The sequence below is a fragment of the Amphiprion ocellaris genome, chromosome 16 (assembly GCF_022539595.1).
Source record: "Amphiprion ocellaris isolate individual 3 ecotype Okinawa chromosome 16, ASM2253959v1, whole genome shotgun sequence".
In the NCBI taxonomy this organism is placed as follows: domain Eukaryota; kingdom Metazoa; phylum Chordata; class Actinopteri; family Pomacentridae; genus Amphiprion; species Amphiprion ocellaris.
In genome coordinates this window covers 314301-334928 of record NC_072781.1, presented here as the reverse complement: position 1 = coordinate 334928, position 20628 = coordinate 314301, and the positions used below count along the sequence as shown (strand labels likewise).

The following is a 20628-nucleotide window of genomic DNA, read 5'->3' as shown; positions in this document are numbered from 1 at the left end:
AATCTTTATTGGCTCTGAAACTAACATATCTTCATCCTCTAGCAGATCTCTGGTCGTATTGCAGCTGGTCTGAGCTCAGTTTTAGGTTTTCTGCTGGTTATTGTGGGAATCCAGCAGCAGCTCTGCTAAAACAGTGGGTGTGAGAGGAAGAGAGATTAGTGAGTTTGTTCTGTTCTTCTGCTCAGCGGGAATCCTCTAGCCTCAGGTTACAGAGGGATGATGGGAAATAAAAGCAGAAGGAGCCGTTTGTGAATGACAGCGACTCAGAAAATGGACTGAGAAGAGGAGTTGCTGAATACAAACACACACGACAGCTTCTTTTAGGATATTTCACTTCAATCAGAAATAACCTAAACTTCCACACCACTATTTTTCTACTTTTACTGCATCGTATTTCTGCTGATGAAGGAGAAACTAAACAGAATGACAGCAGGAGGAGCAACAGGCTTCATGAGCTGTAGTCCATAATGTATTTTTATGTAGATTTTGATGTATTTGCATTAGAAAAAGTTCATGGAAATGGAACAATTAAAACAAAACATCTGAAATCCAGTTTTTACATTTCCTTACGGTAGATTCTGACTTCTGAAAAGGGTAAATGCTCATAACTGGATAGAAGTAGTTCTGTTGAATAAGGTCTGAGGTAGCAGAGATTTAACTTCACATTCATATGTCTGGTCAGCTGTTCCCTCTTTATCCCTTTTATTTAAAACTTTTACCTCAGACAGTACGACACATGAACGATAGAAGCTGAAATGAAAAAATAATAACTTTACTGACTGAAACTAATTCAATCCATAATTCTGAAGAACTTCCTTCACTGATAGTTGGCAGCCTGATCAATCAATATCTGATCAGTCAATATCTGATCAATCACTATCTGATCAATCAATGTCTGATCAATCAAACACACAAAATGATCTCTGTGGACATCACTACATGTCCTAATAAAAAGGCTTCTACATGCCAGCTGCCACTCTGATGGCCTGTTTCATGTCATTAAGCTGGAGGGCATTAAGCTTCACAGGAGACATCCTCATAGTGGAACAGCAGCAGCAGTAAGAGAAGCTAAATTATTAACGAACATAAATAAGGATAAGGATAAGGACAAACTTCATTGATCCCACAGTGGGGAAAGTTCACCGTTACAGCGGCTCCAAAGAAAAAGTATAAAGGCAGTGCAGGAATAGATAAGAAAAACAGTGCAAAAGTTGCAGAAAAAACATTATATACAGACAGTTTTTTTTCTTCTCATAAATATGTAGAAGATTATATACAAGAGGAATCCATGAACCATTAATCATGAACATCTCTGGTAGAGTTTAAAGTTTGTTTGTTCCTTTTTCCTTTTCTTTGTGTTCTCAGCAGTCTGTTTCTTCTTCTCTGTTTATTACAGCCATGCGTAGCCTACAGCACCACCTTCTGATGACTTTACACAGCCTGGATTATTCACTCCAACACATGTTAAAGATCTGAGTCTAAATCATTTTTTCTGTTTTAATTTCACAGGCTTTCCTGGTGTTTCATAGACAAATATATAGAAACTATAAATCTACCAACATACAGACACGCTACAGCTGGTCCTGGAGCTTTAAATTTAAACAACAGCCTCTATTCTACCACAGGTATAGATGGAGTTATTCTTTACCTGTTTTACACTGAATTAAGACGTACATGAACACTGTTATACTGAACCAGAGTTATAGTTCCTGAATCCAGCGGGAATATTTTTTAGGTGAATGATTCGACTGAGTCTGCTGCTTTGAATATTACATAAATGTTCTGAGTTTCAACATGGACCTAAAGATAGAAGAATCAGAGTTCTCACTGCTCCAACAAACACACTTCATCACCTGCAGAGAGTCACAATGTTGGTAACTCAGAATGATAGGGAGAAGTTTGAAGAACCTTTAAAGGTAGAAAAGTACAGAAACTCAGAGATGCACTCCTTCCATCAGCTGACTACACACACACTAACACACATGCACATACTCGCTCCTCCTCTTCATCGGTCCTTCCTCCTATCCAGTAAAGGTGACCTGGGCGTGTAGCTTATTAACCTCCATCAGTTCTTATCAGCCATGAATAGAACCGTCATCTGCTGCTGCTGGACCTGATGAGGAAATGTTCTCCTCACATCAGGATGGGCTTCAGAACACACACACATCCACACACACACGTCCACACACACATGTCCACACACACACACGTCCACACACACATCCACACACACACACGTCCACACAAACATCCACGCACACACATCCACACACACACACACACACACGTCCACACACACATCCACACACACATGTCCACACACACACACACACGTCCACACACACACATACACATGTCCACACACACACACATCCACACACACGTCCACACACGTCCACACACACACATCCACACATGCACATCCACATGCATGTCCACACACATTTATATATGCAAACACACAGAAAAAAGCGGATCAGTGGAAACACTTTGTGGTTCAGGTTCTGGTTCTAGTTCTGGTTTTAGTTCTGGTTCTGGTTATAGTTCTGGTTCTAGTTCTGGTTTTATTTAGGGTTAGAAAGGGTTGTGTGTTGTTCTTTTTCACTGTAAAATTATACTATATACTACACTAAAATTAGCAAAAATAAATAAAAAATCATTATCATGTTTAATTTGAAGTAAAAAATGGTGCATAATTTTTTACACTGTTATTTCCGTTAAGTTAAATTACTGCAAATATTTAGTAAAACTCACAAAAAAATTACTGACTTACATGTCAGCTAATTTTATTTTTAATAATGTCCACATCAGAAACCTCATTTTAAATGGTAATTAATAAAGTAAACATTTGTCTGTAAAGTTACACTACATGCCATACTATACTAAAATGAGCAAAAATACATTTAAAAAATCATTATCGCCGTTATTGAAAGAAAAATTACGTGTACTAAAGACTGAAAAATGGTGAAGAATTTTTTGTGTTAAATTACATCAATTATTTAGTATAAAAAATGCCAGAAAAATGTATTGATTTACATTTTAAATGTAATTTTAAAAAATAACAAAGACTGCAGATTTTAAATGATATTTTTTACTGCACTAAAATTATCAACAAAAAAGCAATATTGTGCAGACATTTGAGATATTAAAAAAATTGACTTTTAAACTGTCATTTTACAGATTTTCCTGTTTTGTTAAATTACAGATATTATTTTGTAACATTACAAAAAAGTTTTGAATTTATATGCCGGCTATAAAAAAATAAAAAACTGAAGAAAACTGTAAAAAAATGTCCCTATAAATATCAGTTTGTTCTTTCCCCACGTGTTCCTCCAGAATGATGCCGTTTATTTAAATATGCTCTTTTTTGTTTATTCTTTAACAGTTTGACAAATTTTTTCTGCCACATTTTTTTGAGCTCTTTTCACATTTTTTGTCACTTTTTATTTAGTTTTCATGCTTAAAAATGGTCCAGATCTATGCTTTGATGTCTAAAATGTATCGATAATCACACTGGACTCTGGAAATGATGAACTACGCTGATATTTGTTGCTGCTGCCAGATTCTCCCAGTTGTTTTTAAAGGATTTGCTTCTTTCCAGCATATGATGCTCATGCAGTCGTACATTCAACAAACCAATAAAAACCCGTCTCCTGACCTTTCCATGGTTTTTCTGTCAGAACCTGCAGTCAGACTTGGACAATACGGTGAATTTTCTCCGCCCAACCTAAATACTCTCCTCACAGCTATCAATAAAGAGCTGGATCCAGTGTGATTAAACTGATATAACCACTAAATGTCATTTAAACTGATGTATGACCAAAAAATAACAGCTTTTACTGTAAGGAAGCAGCAGGTAAGAAAATGTCACAAAGAGATGCATTAGAGATAAATGTGGAATAAAATATTATAAAGTCCAGTTAGAACCACAGACAGAGAATGGAAATGTTGAGCTTCTTCTAGTGTTCTTTCTAAAGTCATGTAGAAACACGGAGGCTTCCTTTCTGCAGCTAGAAACAGAGGAGGAATCAGTGCTGAAAGTGTCGCTAAGCCGGGACTTGCCGGGGCTAAACTGAGGCTAAGCCCGGTGCTTTAGCGGACTCAGAGTGTGTTTACACACACATCGAGGTGTGAACCATTCGGGGAGCTTAGAGGGTGGAGAAACATGAGTCCATGTAGAGCTGGTAAAACTCAGGACCTGCTGCTGTTAATTGAGACAGCTCAACACCAACAGCAAAACTCTGGAGGAGGAAACACACCAGCTCACAATGAAGGTGGATCAAGTTACAGTTTTAGAAGAAGCCTGAAAGGAATTTAAAACTGTCGGATATCAAGACGAACCTTTAAATGTCAGGTACATAATGTATTCTTTAGCCCTCTAAACCCCAAAACCTGCCAGTGCTTCTGAAAAGAATGATGTTTTATTAAGATCTGTCCAAATTACACCATTAAGAACAGGAAGAAACTGTAAAAACAGAAAGAACCACCAAATGATTGGCTTCCAGAGGCTCAGTAATGGTAATAATGTGATGATGGCCAATCAAATTTAGGATTAAAATCTTGATATTTAATCAAAAATCACTTTATTCTGTAAGTCTCATTTAAAAATAAACTGTTTGCTCTAAATGGATTCAGTAAAAAACTACAAATTCTGCGCTCTTCACTGGAACGAGAAAGCCATCAGTGACTCAACATCCACTTTACAGAAACTAGTTTATTCAATCAGACTGGGAAACTGTAAGATGTATTAACACAGAGCAGACAGGAGATGAGGAGTAAAATATGCAGAGTATCTGGAGACACCATTTTATTCCAGTACTGATAATAAATTTGAAAATAATCATGACTTTAAAACAGACTGATGGATTTGGATGAAATTTTCAGGGAAGGTCAGAAATGACTCAAGGAACAAGTGATTAGATTCTGGCAGTGATGCAGCTTATAGTGTGGATCCACGGATTGGTTAAAGATTTCTGTATCATTGCCACATAGCAGCACGGCGTCACTGTAACCATGACAACAAGTGAACACTACGTCAGCTGATTGTGATCCTACTACAAATCCACCACTACGAACTTATCAGGACTTATCCATCAGAAATGATCCGAAGAACAACTGATTAAATCGTGGGGGTGTTTCTGAGTCCCATCAATTCCTGCCACCCGCTACATATTTAGGTCACATGATTCGGTATCCGTACATAACGTACACATGCAGAACACATGCCTGTGTTCAGCGTAAGGTCATGCTGTTTGTGGGTACATCTATATCAAATGGTGCCGTGATTTCTGATCATCAATAACTAACAAACAAATGCTGCTTTTCTGACAATATGAGGGAATGAGCAGCCTTGGAGGAGGACTGAACTCTGATTATTTTTATCTTTCTATTGATATTTCTTAAATGCTTGCTCTCTCTCCACTCTGGGATTAATAAAGGCTGATATCTTATCATACGCTGCCTTCCTCCTCTACTACCTTTATGTGGGTTTTGTGGTTTCTTCTAACTGGAATCTTGTCCAACTAAGTCACAGTTTCACCTTTTGAGGAGAAAATATTTCTTTCAAAACATGAGAGTTCAGTTTAGTTGCATAATACAAAAAAGAAAAGAAAGAAAGAATCACTATTTACAAAAACCCAGAATTGATGTGGGCATTAAGTACGTTTTTTTTTTTAAATTAATACTTTCTTCTGTGATTTAATGACACATTTTCTGGAATGAAACAGGGAAAATCACATCAGTTGGTTTCCTGAATGATCTACTGTACAACTAAGCCACTGAGTCGACAACAGAGCATAAAACAAATTAAAATAATCATGGATCCACTCAGAAGGCCATTACTGTGTGTGAATGAACAGAGATAACCCCCAGAGGAGTTGAATGACAGCTGCAGTCTGTTTAGCATAAGGAGCTCCTCCTGCCCCATTAGCAGAGGCAGGAGGGTGGCGGGGCAGTTAACTACCCCCGGGGTAGATGTTAGAACTAATGTGAGGGGTGTCATATTACACGCCTGGTGACAAGAGGGGAGGCGAGCCACGAATTTACTTAATGAATTAATCTGAGGACCACGGATGGCTCCACTAACAACATTAGTCATCCTCTGAACACCTCCTCCTCCATCCCCTCCTCCATCCTCTGAACACCTCCTCCTCCATCACCTCCTCCATCCTCTGAACACCTCCTCCTCCATCACCTCCTCCATCCTCTGAACACCTCCTCCTCCATCCCCTCCTCCATCCTCTGAACACCTCCTCCTCCATCACCTCCTCCATCATCGCTACGCCACTCTGCCTCCTGCCTTGAACAAATCAGCTCCTATTTCCTCTTTACATCAATAAATTTATTCACACGATATAAAAAAATGACGTTTTTAGATTATCTAAATACAGTAAAACTGTAATTTTATGGTCTGTTCTTGTGAAAATACTGATTTTTGATGTGTTAACATGTAAATTAATAAATTATTTTCTAAAATTTTAGTAGTTAACTGTAACTTAACAAAACAAAGAACATCTGTAAAACTGTGTGAGTTTACTGTCAAATTTCATAAAAGAAAGATATTATTTGTAAAAATACAGACTTTTCATGTGGACATTTTGCAGTTTTGGCCTGTGTGTTATTTTTTCTCTGTATGGTTAACATGTAAATTAATACTTGTCTTCTGTGATTTTAATAGTTATTTAATAGTTGGAAGAAATTACAGTTTAAAATCTATTTACCATTTTTCACTCAGATTTTTTTTTTATTTTGAACCATCTGTGAAATGACAATATTTTATGCTATTCAACACAGTAAATAAAGTGTAATTTTACAGTCAAACATGCTATTATTTAGAGTTAGTTTTAGCTTTTTTTTTAGCATTTATATGCAAATTGATATTTATTTCATCACCCTACTGTCCACCTATCTCATGTTAATGACTTATTAACTGTATTTATTGTCATCAACTCAACTTTGCTTTCTCTGTAACTCTGGTTCACATTAAACATGTTGGTTTACACATGTTCATGGATGGACACAGGAGTTAAAGAGTGTAACCTGTTAAAATACAAGTGTTTTATTTTGTTGAAGAACTTTAGAAGCAAAAAAATGTCCAGATTCTAATTCCTTGAATGTGTTGACACACTACAAGCTGATTATGATTTTCTCTGCTTTTTAACATTATTATCTGTAACATAACTCAGAAAATCTGAAAATTACCGCTCAAAAAACAACAAATAAAACTGTTAAACATTCATTTCTTACAGTGTTGTTAAAACAGTCTAGACCAGTGTTTCTCAAATAGTGGGGCGCGGCCCCCCTAGGGGGGCTCAGAGGCATGTCGTGGGGGGCGCGGGCGACTGGGAGGAAAAGGTCCTTCAACACGGAACTAATTAGCTGAACTATTGTTTTAACGTCGGCCTGTTTTTCGCGACGTACAACAATACTGAAATTGTGCTGGCCCCATAGACTGTATGTGCCATAGATATAAAAAAATATTAATAACAATGATCTTCTGTATATATCTATGGTATATGCACTGGCCGTTCAGACTCCGAAGTACAGACTCCTGAGAACAGGAGAACACATCATTAATGTGCAGTCAGAACACCAGCGTACTTGATCACGTCACATACTCGGTTCATCTCCTCTGATTATTTTTACCAGCAATGTCAAACATACGGCCTGTGGGCCAAAACCGGCCCATCAGACGGTCCATTTCGGCCCGTGGGCCGACTTTACAAATGATAAAAATTACAACATTAACTGTAAATTGCAAATTTGTAAAACTGTAAATTTAAAATAATTTCTAGAACTTGACAAGTTGTTCTGATCATGAAGTGAAATACTAGATTGTTCAGTTCCAGATACCTGTGACTGAATGTTTTGTGTTTTTGTAGATAAACTGTTATCTGGCAGTTACAATGCATGTGTAAATGATGAACTGAGGCATAATAGGCTACTGTTGAAACTGAACTTGTTTTCCTTAAGAAATTTCAGGTTCATAATATTTTGTAAAAAGATACTTCATTAAATGTGAACATTTTCAGAATGTACTTTTTTTGAACTAAAACAAAGGGGAAAGTTGGAGTTGTGGTTATTTATAGGTTATTATGCTGTGATTTTACTGGTGGGGCCCACTGGAGATCAGATTGAGCTTCATGTGGCCCCTGGACTAAAATGAGTTTGACACCCCTGATCTTTACTGTGAAAAACAACAAAATGGAATCAGATAAAATAACACAGCCCTGCATATTCATGTTTTCATAGTTTTATGTGTATATATATATATATATATATATATATATATATATATATATATATATATATATATATATATATATATATATATATATATATATATATATATGAAGTCTTGTTGAATTTATTTCTAGTTTCCATCATGTGTTTTATATAAATAAATCTAATAAATGCCACACAGGCCTCCTAACAGGGACATCTTTTACTACAGTACTACTATTATTATTATTATTATTATTGTTATTATTATTATTATTATTATTATTATTATTATTATTATTATTATTATTATTATTATTAGTGTGACACTGAGGCCTCTGGCTCTAAGCTTTGATTCAATCCACACATGCAAACTGCCGTGTTTAAACAGATATTTAAATGGAAATGTATTGAGAAAGACAGCTGTTGGTATTTGTAGCCTGGAGTGCTCATTACAAAGGGAGATGGAGGAGGGGTGAGGAGGGGTGAGGAAGGGTGATACAGCAGCAGCATGGCGAGCAGCTGAGTTAGCAGCTGAATGGATAATTACTGGCCAGCCTCCGTCATTAACCTGCACTAAGAGCCGTTAGCATGAGAAAGACCCATTAACGCACTGTAATTAATTAACTAATAATCAGATAAATGACAAACAAACAACAAATAAATAATCAAACGTTTTCTGTTTCAGTTTGATGCCGTCAGCTTCCCAGGAGACCAAGAAAGTTTACATTAAAACACAAACAGCTGGATTAAAACCCATAAATTCACATTTAAGATAAGTTGATGTTAGAACACTACAACACCACAATCAGTTTATCTGCTGGTGGATCGATGTTCTGCTTAACGGCTGTTTTGTCATGTGTAGCTCTGTGGGTGTGAACTGGAAAAAATAAAATAAAAAATCTGTAAAAGACTTAAAAATCTGGCAGCAAGAACGGCAAAAAAAAATGCTAAAAACAGAGGAATAACCTAATGTTCAAAAACTGTAAAAATTGAGAAAATAACACCAAATATATGTAAAATAAAGACATGTTTAGCTGATTTAACTACAGTAAAAAGTATAATTTACAACCACATGTTGCATAAGAACAAATTATCATTAAATAAAAATATAGAATTCTAGTGTGGACAGTACTTACAGTTTTAGACTATTTTTGTGGTTAAAATTTTAATTATTATTTTTATTTTAGTGATTTTGCTGCATATTCTGCAGAATTTAACAAAACAGGTGAATTCTGTCCAATAAGAGTTCTAAAAGCTCTAATTTTTAATCTTTAATATACATAATTTTTCTTTCAAATACAGCAAATATTTATAAACTAATTATTTGTTTTTTGAGTTGAATACACTAAAAAAAGTGAATTTTTCAAATGTAAAATAATGAATCACTATTTCCAAAATACAGTCTTAATGTGGGCATTGGGTCCATGTTTTTTCATTTTGAAATTAAGACTTTTTTTCTGTGATTTACAACACATTTCTGTAATTAAACACAACAGGGAAAATCTGTAAAAAAATTGTTTGCTATTTTTCAACATTAAATATACAGAATCTTTTAGAATATATTGCAAATATCTGTAAAATAATGATGCTTTGCTGATTTAAAAAACAGTGTAATTTTCTTTTTAAAAGAAGAACAAACTACTATTTTTAAAAATACTAATTTCTGAAGTGGACATTATAGTTTTTGAACAGTTTTTTGTGATTTTGCAAGATGTTAACAACAATTTAACTAAACACAGGAAATCTGCAATAAAAAAAACTACAAAATTTGTAAAAAAAATCCAAGTCAACACATCTATATTTCCCAATGTGTGGACGTCTGCAGCTCGGTTCGGACCTCCTGCTTCATGGAGGCTCAGAGCGGCTGATGAAAGTGTTGGCGGGACGCTCCAATAAAGAGCAGATTATCAGAAGCTATTGTCCTCCTCCAGCTCTCCCCCTCACCCGTCCCTTTACTCACCCCTCGGCTGAAAATGTTAATCAGCCCATCGCTGGCAGGCCGAGGGGAGGAGGAGGAACAGAAGGGAAACTTTAACGGCTTTTTAAAGGAAGCGTGGAGACAGAAGAATCAGAAAGAGGCGACAAAATAAACACAGAAATATGGAAAATGAGAATAATTCCTGCTGCAGTTTACAAACACATTTAAGTTGTTGGTCTCCAGGGTGAGGCGGCAGCTAAACCCCCTCCACCCCTCCATCCCTCCCGTTGACTCCATCCACCCAGCTCGTTTTATCTGAAGATTCTCAGACAATGCCTCGAGGATCCCATTCCCTAATCTTTCTAAAAATCCCCCTTTCATCCCCACTGTTAAAGAATGTATGAAAGGACGACACCGAGCTGAAGAAAAGTAGAAAAAAAACTGAAGCGCTGCACATCTGGGAGGGAGGGAGGGAGAGAGAGAGAGAGAGGGAGGAGCAAAGGAGGGAAGGAGAGAGAGAAGGAAGGAGAGAGCGAGAGAAGGAAGGAAGGAGGGATAGAGAGAGAGAGAGAGGGGGATGGAAGGAGGGAGAGAGAGAGAGAGGGAGGGAGAGAGAAATGGAGGGAGAGAGGGAGGGACGGAAGGAGGTGTCACTGGTAGGGGGGAGGTAGGGGGTAGGACCAGTCGCTTGTGCACAACCCTTACAAGTTGACTAATTAAATTGTTTTGCTGCTCAAACATTCAAATGGCTGAGGAGATTAAGGAGTGTGTGTGTGTGTGTGTGTGTGTGTGTGTGTGTGTGTGTGTGTGTGTGTGTGTGTTAATCTGACCCAGCTGAACCTCAAGAGTCACACAAAACTACAACAGAAAAAGCTCCACTCCTTTGTTTTGAGCCCTGAAAGGCCAGAACCAGGCGCTGGTGTAAAGCAGTGATCCTGATTTCTTTCTCCCCACAGGGAGGGTTAGGGTCAGGGAAGAACGCTGCGTTTGCTCCTGGACTGAATTCAACATGACCACGAACACATTCCACCGCTGTCCAACACAAAAAGCCTTCGACTAAAAGTGAGTGCTCTTTTGGTAACCCTGACAACAACCAGGAGGAGAAAATGACCGAGGGCTTGAGAGGAGCACATCTCCTCGTCTCTATCTGCGTTGCCATGAGCTCAGCTTAGAACGGCTGATTATGGATAAACAACAGTCCAATCTCTGCTGCTCCACCACTTTCAATCACAATTCACAGAGTGGATGAGCCGTCAGCGTCGCCTTCCTGCCCTCATTCTGGAGGATTCAGGAGGAGAACTGAACATCTGCACTGGAGGACTCTGTAACCAGAAAAACACCAGAGGAAATCAAAACAGAAACACCTAAAAATCAGAGGAAAAAAAACTAATTCCTAAAATCAGAGGAAAATAAAACAGAAACACCTAAAAACCAAAGTGTTTAAACCTGAACCTCTCTGCCTCCATCTGGGATGTGAACTGGGAGGGTATTATAGTCAGAACACTTTTTCTCCTCTCAGTGCTGAAAGATTAGACTGGTTATCCCATTAAAGTTGCTAAAATGCCATTCTTGTGTCTTTAAGCTCTCGTACAGGAGGTCAAGAGGAGTCTGCCTGCGCTTACAAGGCGGCCACGGATATAATCTGCCCAAAGTTACAATAATTAATGTTAAGCTTCTTCAGCAATACGTTTGTGAAAGAAGCCGTCCTGATAATACACTTAAAGCTGCACATGCTGTTTGTGTTGCTGCGACGGGACGAGGCAAAGTCACGATGCCACTCATGTAGCCGAGCTTAAATCTTTAGTCAAACTAGAAGCTGATGCTGCCACAATGCTGGATTAGGACGACGGGACGGGAACAGAGCGAGAGGCCTCAGAAATATCAACTGAACACAACAATGCCTCGCCATCAGGCCGCCTCTGTGGGAGAGGAGAAGGAAAACACAGCTAGTCATCATCCGTAGATCCAGAAGAACAGAGCACCTGTTTGTAGGTGCTTCTATACAACTGATTAAAGAGAAAAACATGAAAAAATAATGGAGTTAAATGGATAAAATCGCCCTAAAGGCCTGAGTTAGTGCTGGATTTGGAGCTACAGGTGGATGTTTGAACATTGTGGTGTGAAGGCATCAACAGTCCGTCTGTCCTCAGATACTCAGCGAAACGCTGCATGTCTGAAGCACATTAAGCTCTTGGCGGATTCCTCCTCGTTCCATTCTCTCCTCGTCGACTCGCAGACACAAAGGCAGATTAAAGGAGCGTGTGCCATAAAAACCCCGTGTCAATCTTATCGGCTTGGAGTGCAGTTTTTAAACATATGTTAATCTGAGCAGCTAAAACTCGTTCTCTCTCTCTGCTTGTTTATCTCTTATCAAATGCACAGTAGGTGAGGGCAGCTCTGCGGTGCAGCTAAGTGCCATTATTTGGATAATTGCGTCCATTGTTGGCGGTTATATAGCTATTTGAAATGGGAGGTGTGTGTTAATAGGTGCAGGGCCAGGTAGGGGGTGGATATATTCAAACAGGGCCGGGGATGGAGGCTACATGACGCATTTCAATACTTTTCATAGCCACAGCTGAATTTTCAATAAGCAGCGTTTGATACATTTTTTTCTGACTAACAATAGCTTCAGAAAATGACAAAGCCAAGGTCAGAGCGATACAAACATCTGGAGAACAGCTGTATTCTGCAGATCAGTGAGTATGAAGGTGGTGTGACAGTTTAACCCTCATGTCATCCTGCAGGTCAAATTGATCCGTTTTAAAGTTTGAAAATGTGGAAAAAATAAGTATTTTCACAGTGAAACTTCTGCTGTCCACATTTCAAAATTTTTGGGAAATTGTTGAACACTTTTTGCTGGAAAAAAAAGAAATGTTAAACATGTTTCTTAAGAACATTCACAAAAAAATCTATTTATGTGAATGTTCTTAAAGAAAATAGAAGTTTTACTGATATATGTGGAATCACTTTAGATATTTTTAGGATTTTTTGGAAGATTTTTATTCATTTTTTGAAAATATTTACAAGAATTTTCGTACCAAATTTGGGGTATTTTTTAAAAATAAAACTTTTAATGGAAATTTTTAAGGAATTATTGGAATTTTCTTCCTGAAGGTTTTGCAAATTTTCATAAATTTGGGGAATTTTTTTTGCTGAATTTTTGGATTTTTTTCAGAGTAGGAAACAATATTTTTCGGTGCCCGTAAATGAAGACAACGGGAGGGATAACAGAACTTTAACAAACAGCTGAGCAGTAAAAGTGAATCCTGTCATGAATCTGTTTCCTCACAGAACCACTGAGTGTCTGTAACTACTGGGTCTGTTGCAGGAGGTGAAATGTTCTCCTAACGCTGCTGCTGAAGGACAGAGCTCCCACCGGTGCAGAATAACAAGTTCATTAGTGGAGGGGGGGTGCCGCAGGAATTCAAATTCCCCCCCGACCCGAGGCCGGCCTCTGATTGGCTGGCTGCATCGGCATGGCGAGACTCATTAGAGCCCAGCAGTAATTAAGAGTTGTTAGAAAGTGAATTCTCCAACCGCAGATTAGAAAATTAAACTATTTACTGATTACATATTAATAGAAGACAACAATGGCGCTTGCCATAAGCTTGGAAGGCAACCAAGGAATAAATCTGTGTACTTAATTACCATAAACAATGGGGGCATAGAAATGGAGTTTTATGCACACTCCCTCCTGTAATGTGTCTGATATCAGAAGACACTTGACAATTCTTGTTCAATTATCTCTATTATTTAATGTGCTGTGAACTGCCTCTGAGTAAATAAATTAACCACCCCAATTACTTTGGATTCATCTGGGGAGGGCTGCTGCCTAATAGAAAATGCTGCAGAAAGCTGCATTGTGCCCAAACCAGGGGGGAGGAGGGGAGGATGGGAGGAGATGTAGGGGGAAAGGAGGGAGACAACAGGAAGAAGGGTGAGAGAACGAATGGAGAAAGTGAGATTCACAAGGATAAAAAGGAGAGAATGAAAAGTGAAGCAGAGGGTTGAAAGAGAGAAAAATAAAAAGAGAAGACAGATTAGCTGTGAACTAAAAATAAATTCCTTACATTAGTCAAGATACAGAAGAGATGTTTATGCAGAGAAAAAAGAACAGTGGAGTGGATGACGGAGCGTGTGATGTGGAAGGAGGCCTACTGTGGATCTTCAGGCTTTCTGCTGCTGGACATGAACAATCATTCACGGGTCAGTCGGTCTGTCGACTCACATCTGAACACACTGAGCTCACCCAAGCTCACCTCCACAGGTCTGAAGCATGTGATCACACCCTTTTAGTTGGCCCGCCAGCTAAGGAATAGTTAATGATTCAGAATGCAGCGTTAAAATCCAAACAGAAACTCCGTATTATCTCTGGTCTGCTCCGAGGTGCTGACCCACTCCACCTTCTGCTCACACATCTACCAACTGAGCTGCTTTTTATCTAATCTTCAGCCACAATCACATTTGAACTGCAGCTCAATTAAAAACCAGAAGATTGTGACAAAATGTGTTTCTGTCCAAGAGAACTTAGAGCTTCTGCTGCAGATGTTTGGTGAACTAAAGCTGGCAGTAGAGGAGGTGAGAGGCTGATCTGTGTTTCTGTTCTAACGTATGGAGGTCTGAAGGTGATGACAGAACAGCTTAGAGGAGAATCTGCTGCTTTCACTGATGTAGAAGTGTGCTGTTTGTGTGTAAAGCAGAGAAAAGACAAATATCTTTGGACAAAATATGCTTCAGAATAGTAGATCATGAGTCATATGAAACTGGTGTTGATGCTGCTCTGGTGTTAGGACAGCTCATTGGTAGAGACAGGTACAGGCAAGCAGGAACTGAGTCCAGAGTCTGGACGGTCTGTGTCCTGAAGCACTCTGGGATGTCTCATTCAGAGACCGGGGATGATCCGGGTGGTTTAGTGTTGGGTTACTCTGAGAAGAAACAGGACGAGTGCAGGCAGCAGATAACCATCGAAGGTATTGGGTCACACAGGTGAATAATTAGCGACAAGACATTTTGTCCAGCAAGGACACTAATCAGACGCCTAAAAGATGCAACAGGAGGCGACTCGCTCTTCTGAGCTTTAATCTGCTGATAGAGAACCAGTTTATCTTTAGGGAGGCTTCATCAGATTCTCTGTTGCTGTTTTGTGCTTGGATGCAGTTATAACCGAGACAATCCTAGATGTGGAGCGAAATACGAGGACTTACAGATATTAGCTGCTACCTGCCAGACTCAGGCTGGAAGAGCAAAAATATCAAATTTTTTGATAGCTGCTGGTAATTTCTAGTAAAGCAGGAGGCGCCAGAAAGGTGTGATGGATCAATAGCAGATATTTTGCTTACAGCCCATCAGCCTGGGCTTCAATCAGACTCTCTCACCTATGACAGCATATAGAAAGGTGACCTGAGCTGCTGAGGTGATAAAGGTTAGTGTAGTGACCAGCTGTCAGCCTGCAGAGCTCGGCCTGGAGCCTCAATCTATAACCTCTTGGTGGCTCTTTGGGATGAATGCTGCAGAACAAGATATGGAAACAGAAATGTACTTTTGGGGAGTGAGCAACAACATCATACAGGAACTTTTTACAGCCTCTTTCCTGACAGAACGGATTCTCTGTACTAAGTTTTCTTCCCAACATACACATTTCAGAAGAAATGCCCTGTTTTCTGGTATAAAAGACTCCCTATCGGCCCTATATATCCTGTGCTACATCCCTCTGCAGGCTGGTTCACTTGTGGAAACCCCATTTTCTACATTTCATTCCCCACTCATGTTACAAGCAGGTGGATTTCTCTTGGTGATATGCTTCTATTATTTTGCCCTCGCCTGCCTCTTGTCACCTTCTTCCTTTCTCCAGTGAATCATATTTTCAGGAGGACTGCAGGTGTGTGTGTTTATAAAGAGAGGAATCTTTATGGCTGAAGGTGTTTGAAAGTAAATAACGCGGCGTCTTGCTGGCTAGCGGCTGCTTGAACAGTGGGTGAAGGAGAAGAAGGAAAAACAGCCCTTCAGGTTGACACAATGGCGTTGTCTCCGGTGGGGAGAGGGCAGGAGGACCGGCACAACAAACAGCAGAGATAGCTTCCATATCACCACCCAGATGGGATGGGAAGGTGAGTGCAAATCCCACCGCCCCAGTTTCCCTTTCTAAAAAAAAAAAACCCTTCTTCTATCCTCCCCATGTTGCCTTTTTTTTAGGATTTTGGGTCTAAATCCACCGAGTTAGACGCTGATATATCAGACAGACATGAGAGCTGCAGCTAAATTACTACAGGAAATGCTGAACACACTTTCAGGACATTTGCAAACATCAAAATTTTACACTTCCTGTAACCATGTTTTTTTTTCCACCATTCTTGGGCGAGGCATGGGATGGTTCAGTATCACAAATGGGAAGCTATTCTCCAATTACAGTTGGGACTTAACGGAGCCAAGGCCCTCTTTTGGCTCGGCACACTGTCTCATGTCTTAACAAGGCTTTACCCCCGGCCAAATCTTAAATAAAAACCTTCCGAATCCGGCTCCGTACGCCAAACCACATGCACTTTGCATATGTGTGAGTGTTTGTGTTGTGGATTTGTGAACTGTGTCAGCGCTCATGTTGTGTTGCCTCATGTTTTTTTCTTCTTCTTTGCCATTTCTTTGCCTCTCCCCTCTCTCCTCCCTTTAACTCACCCCCGTCTCTCCTTATACAGCATATCAATGAAGGCCAGATATGTACTAGGGGAAGGGTGTGGTGTGTGTGTGTGTGTGTGTGTGTGTGTGTGTGTGTGTGTGTGTGTGTGTGTGTGTGTGTAGCCGTGCATGGCTGAGCGCTCTGTTCGATAGTGTGGATGCTGCTGGCTGGGGCCGTGGCTGGCAAACGGCTGCAGCGGAGGCTTGGGCTGGGGCTCCACTATCGCACCCAGTTATCGTTTCCCCCATGAAGAGCTCCCTTATCACCCCAGCCCAGAGAGGTCTCCCTTCTTCTCCCATCCCCGAGAAACACTCCCCCTCCCTCCGCCTCCCTCCTCCACCTCCTCCCTCACTCCCCTCCATCCCCTCCTTTCATATCCACCCAGCGCTCCGTCGCGCAACATTCAGCCGAGAGGGAGGCGGGTTGGGTGGGGGTTCAAAGATTCTCTGACGCACACACAAACTCCCCGAGTGTGTGTGTGTACGCTCAATTTGCCAAAACAGTTTTTCCAGTGTAATTGGGCTTGGGGTACCTGTGTCCATGAGATAGCGCAGCCTCTTCTCCACGCGAGCTGCTCGGGCGTCGATGTGCCTCTGCTCGCTCTCCAGAGCAGACAGCTCCCCAACCACATACTGACTGGTGTCTTTGAACGCCTTCTGCCAAGCAGCAGAGAGAGGAGAGAGAGGGACGGAATAGTTAGAGAGGAAAGAAAGAGGAGAGAGATACAGTATTAAACAGAGACAGAGGGGGAGGAGGAGAATAGAGAAATACAGAGCAGAATGAGGTGAAAAGGAGATGAAGGGATAGAAATGAAAAAGAGAGGGAAGGGAAGAGAGAGAATTGTTTAAAAATGTACGGACAAATCTTCATGACATGAAACAGAAACAACTGTTGCTTGTTTCAGCTTCGTTTGACATTTCTCAGTTCCTCTCCTGCATCTTTAAAACCATTTTATAGCTTCAGTTATTACATAAAATACTGCAAATAAAGACACATTCAACTCAATCTTTACTCACACCAAACACAGGAATTCAGATTTTCAGCATAATCCTGTATAGTTGGTTAATCAACGACTGGGTTAGGGCTAGAAAATAACAAAATGTTTAGTTTTTTTAAAAAGCTATCTTAGGAGAATCATGGAGCAATCAGACATAAATCAGTAACTGTGACTCTGTGAGGAACTGATTAATGCTCCTGAACCAGGATCAGCACAGTAAATATGATTCTTACCTTTAACTCTGCATGTCTGAGATCACTATATATCATATATCTGTTTATGGAGGTAAATATTTCAGATATGGCTGCTGTGTTCTTTTTATTTTCTACTTTTTGTAATTTTTACCTACATGGAGTTAAAGTGAACAGACCACATGTACCTGAGACACACCAGATATCTGAACAACTCTCATAGCTACAGGAAATTTCATGTTCAACATATGACTTGTTTTTTCTTCTGTTAAATCTACCTAATGTAGGAATCAGAAACAACATCAATCAAAAACTACATAGAACAGAATCACTGCTTAAAAACTACATCTGAAAGCATTTTTCTTTTATGACAGAGATGGAACTCTGCATGTTTAGGTGGGAACTTCAGGTTTAAACTGTTGTTGTTCAGATATCTGCTGTCTGAAGTACATGTGGTCTGTTCACTTTAACCCCTTGTAGATTTCTACTGCAATAATGGATAAAGAAACAGGAATTAGTAAAAAATCTGAAATATTGACTGACATGAAGAGATAATATCTCATGATCTTAAACCTCACATGCCAAAGGTAAGAATCCTCTCTACTGTACCAGAATCAGAGGCTTTAATCCATTATCCCGGTGGATTAATCACTGAATAATCAGTAATATTCATACGGAGTTTCAGCCTCCAAAAGTCAGTTCAGAATCAGTAACTATAATCACTGGCTGACCTTTCTCCTTTCTGCTGCTAACAATCATTATTTAAAGCAACCATCTCTAATGTGTTCTAGTTCAGGTCCAATAATAACCGAAGCAGTCGAGAAGAATCAGACCAGAGTAGCTGCAGATGAATTTAACTGTTGATTTGTTTGTCTGACTTGGAGCTCTGACATGCTGGCATTAAGGTTTACTGGAGGTACAGGAGTCACTCAATATGATCATATAAACGTATGGACCACCTCTGCAGTCTGGTGACAAACAGACAGAGATCACTGATCTCAAAGCAGAAGAACTGAAGGAAGACCAGATGAACCTAAACTATAACCCGGGTCTCCACTACAGTATCGGAAGCCTGATGAGCTGCTAAACTAAAGCATACAAACGAAAAAAGGGTTTTTAAACTACAGATACAGCTTGGCTGGAAACAGATATAACAGTTGGCTGCCATTTAGGAGCAGCATGCTGAATGAGTTCAACAAGTTTTCAGTGGAATAATAATAAAGCTGGGCATCAGCAGTAATTCATATAAACACATTGTTAGCTACCACAAACGAAAACAACCTCAAGTTAAACTTAAAGGCTGAGTAAGAAGCTCAGTAGGAATCACTGCGTAATTCTGCAACTCATAATCTGTAATTTCATTATTCAATAAATTATCTATCAGACTAATTATCTGTAGCCCTGATACCCAACATCCCCGTGGAGTCAGAATTAGAGAAACAGGTTTCACTGAACTGGAAAAATGGTGCAAGTTGATGCAACTTGTGTTTGATCTTTAATTCTTTAACCAGTAACCAAACCTGTCAGGAAGAAGTCTGTTTCTGTAAAGATGTAAGCCAACAGGACTGATGTCAACACGCTGCTGCTTTCTGCTGGCAGCAACTTTAAAGTTAATCTGGAACTTTGCTTCTTTGTAAAATGATCTTACAGGTGAACAGACATGAACAGTCTGCATCGTTCTTCCTTTCTTCATCTACAAACAAAGGTTCTTTAATTACCAGTCAAACTGTCAGATATTATCCAGGCTCATTCAGATACAGGAGAGAAATCCTGAACTCAAGGTGAAGAAAAACAGAGTTATCAATTATTCTACAGGCAGATTCATTCATTCATAGATACAAAATATCTGTTAAAATAGATGATTCTGGAGTGTCTCTATATGAACCTGCAGGTTAAATGTCTCCATAGTCCAGGGCTATTCAATTAAAAATTGACTCTGGCCGGATTTTTAGACTAAGAACATGAGCTGGGCCGGACGTTTTTAGCAGACAGTGAGCAAAGTTAACCATTTAAAATAAACACAAACAGATAAGATAGCAAACACACTGGATGTTTATTAACGTATTGCCACATCCAAAAGGACATAAACACAATAGAAGAGCAGTACTTAAACTAAACCTGTGCTGAAATACTGCTTCTTTAAATTTTACATTTCAAACACACAACTTCAACACATTTTGATAGGTAAATATAAGCACAGGTTAAGGTGCATATGAACATAAAAACTAAGTGCAGATTAGAAACACCATCGTTTGTTTTGGTCTCATCTGAGACAGTCACATCTTCAGTGCATATAATCAAAAAAAAAAAATAAACAGTGGGCACAGTGATAGTTACTATCCCTTTGAAACGAAATAAAGCTGACATCAAAGTGCGTAATAAAGTGCAACTAAGTGAAATAACTGTCAAAACAAAATGTCTTTCTTAAATATTAAACTTAAAATAAGTAAACATAAAATAGTCACATAAATACATAAAACTACCTTTAGTGTCTGCTACAGCACGCTGCTTTGTTGCACTTACCATGTCTCGAAGACATCTGTGGTGAGAATGTTTGACGTGTCAGACCTGTTTGATAGCAGATGTCACACTCGTCTTAACTTTATCGTCCGTTAAAACTTCATCCACG

The 20628-nt window shown here is 39.3% G+C and overlaps 1 protein-coding gene across 9 annotated transcripts in view; it reads right to left on the bottom strand.

The window, feature by feature from the left end:
- The window catches only part of ehbp1 (EH domain binding protein 1), a 211641-nt gene that overhangs the window by 28880 nt on the left and 162133 nt on the right, over nucleotides 1–20628 (bottom strand). For 8 of the 9 annotated variants that reach the window (XM_055018950.1, XM_055018956.1, XM_055018958.1 and 5 more), the window contains one exon: nucleotides 17344–17467. In XM_055018950.1, coding sequence (XP_054874925.1) covers nucleotides 17344–17467 — 124 coding nt within the window. The remainder of the gene's footprint in view (nucleotides 1–17343; nucleotides 17468–20628) is intronic. The other variant, XM_055018957.1, reaches the window with a different exon arrangement.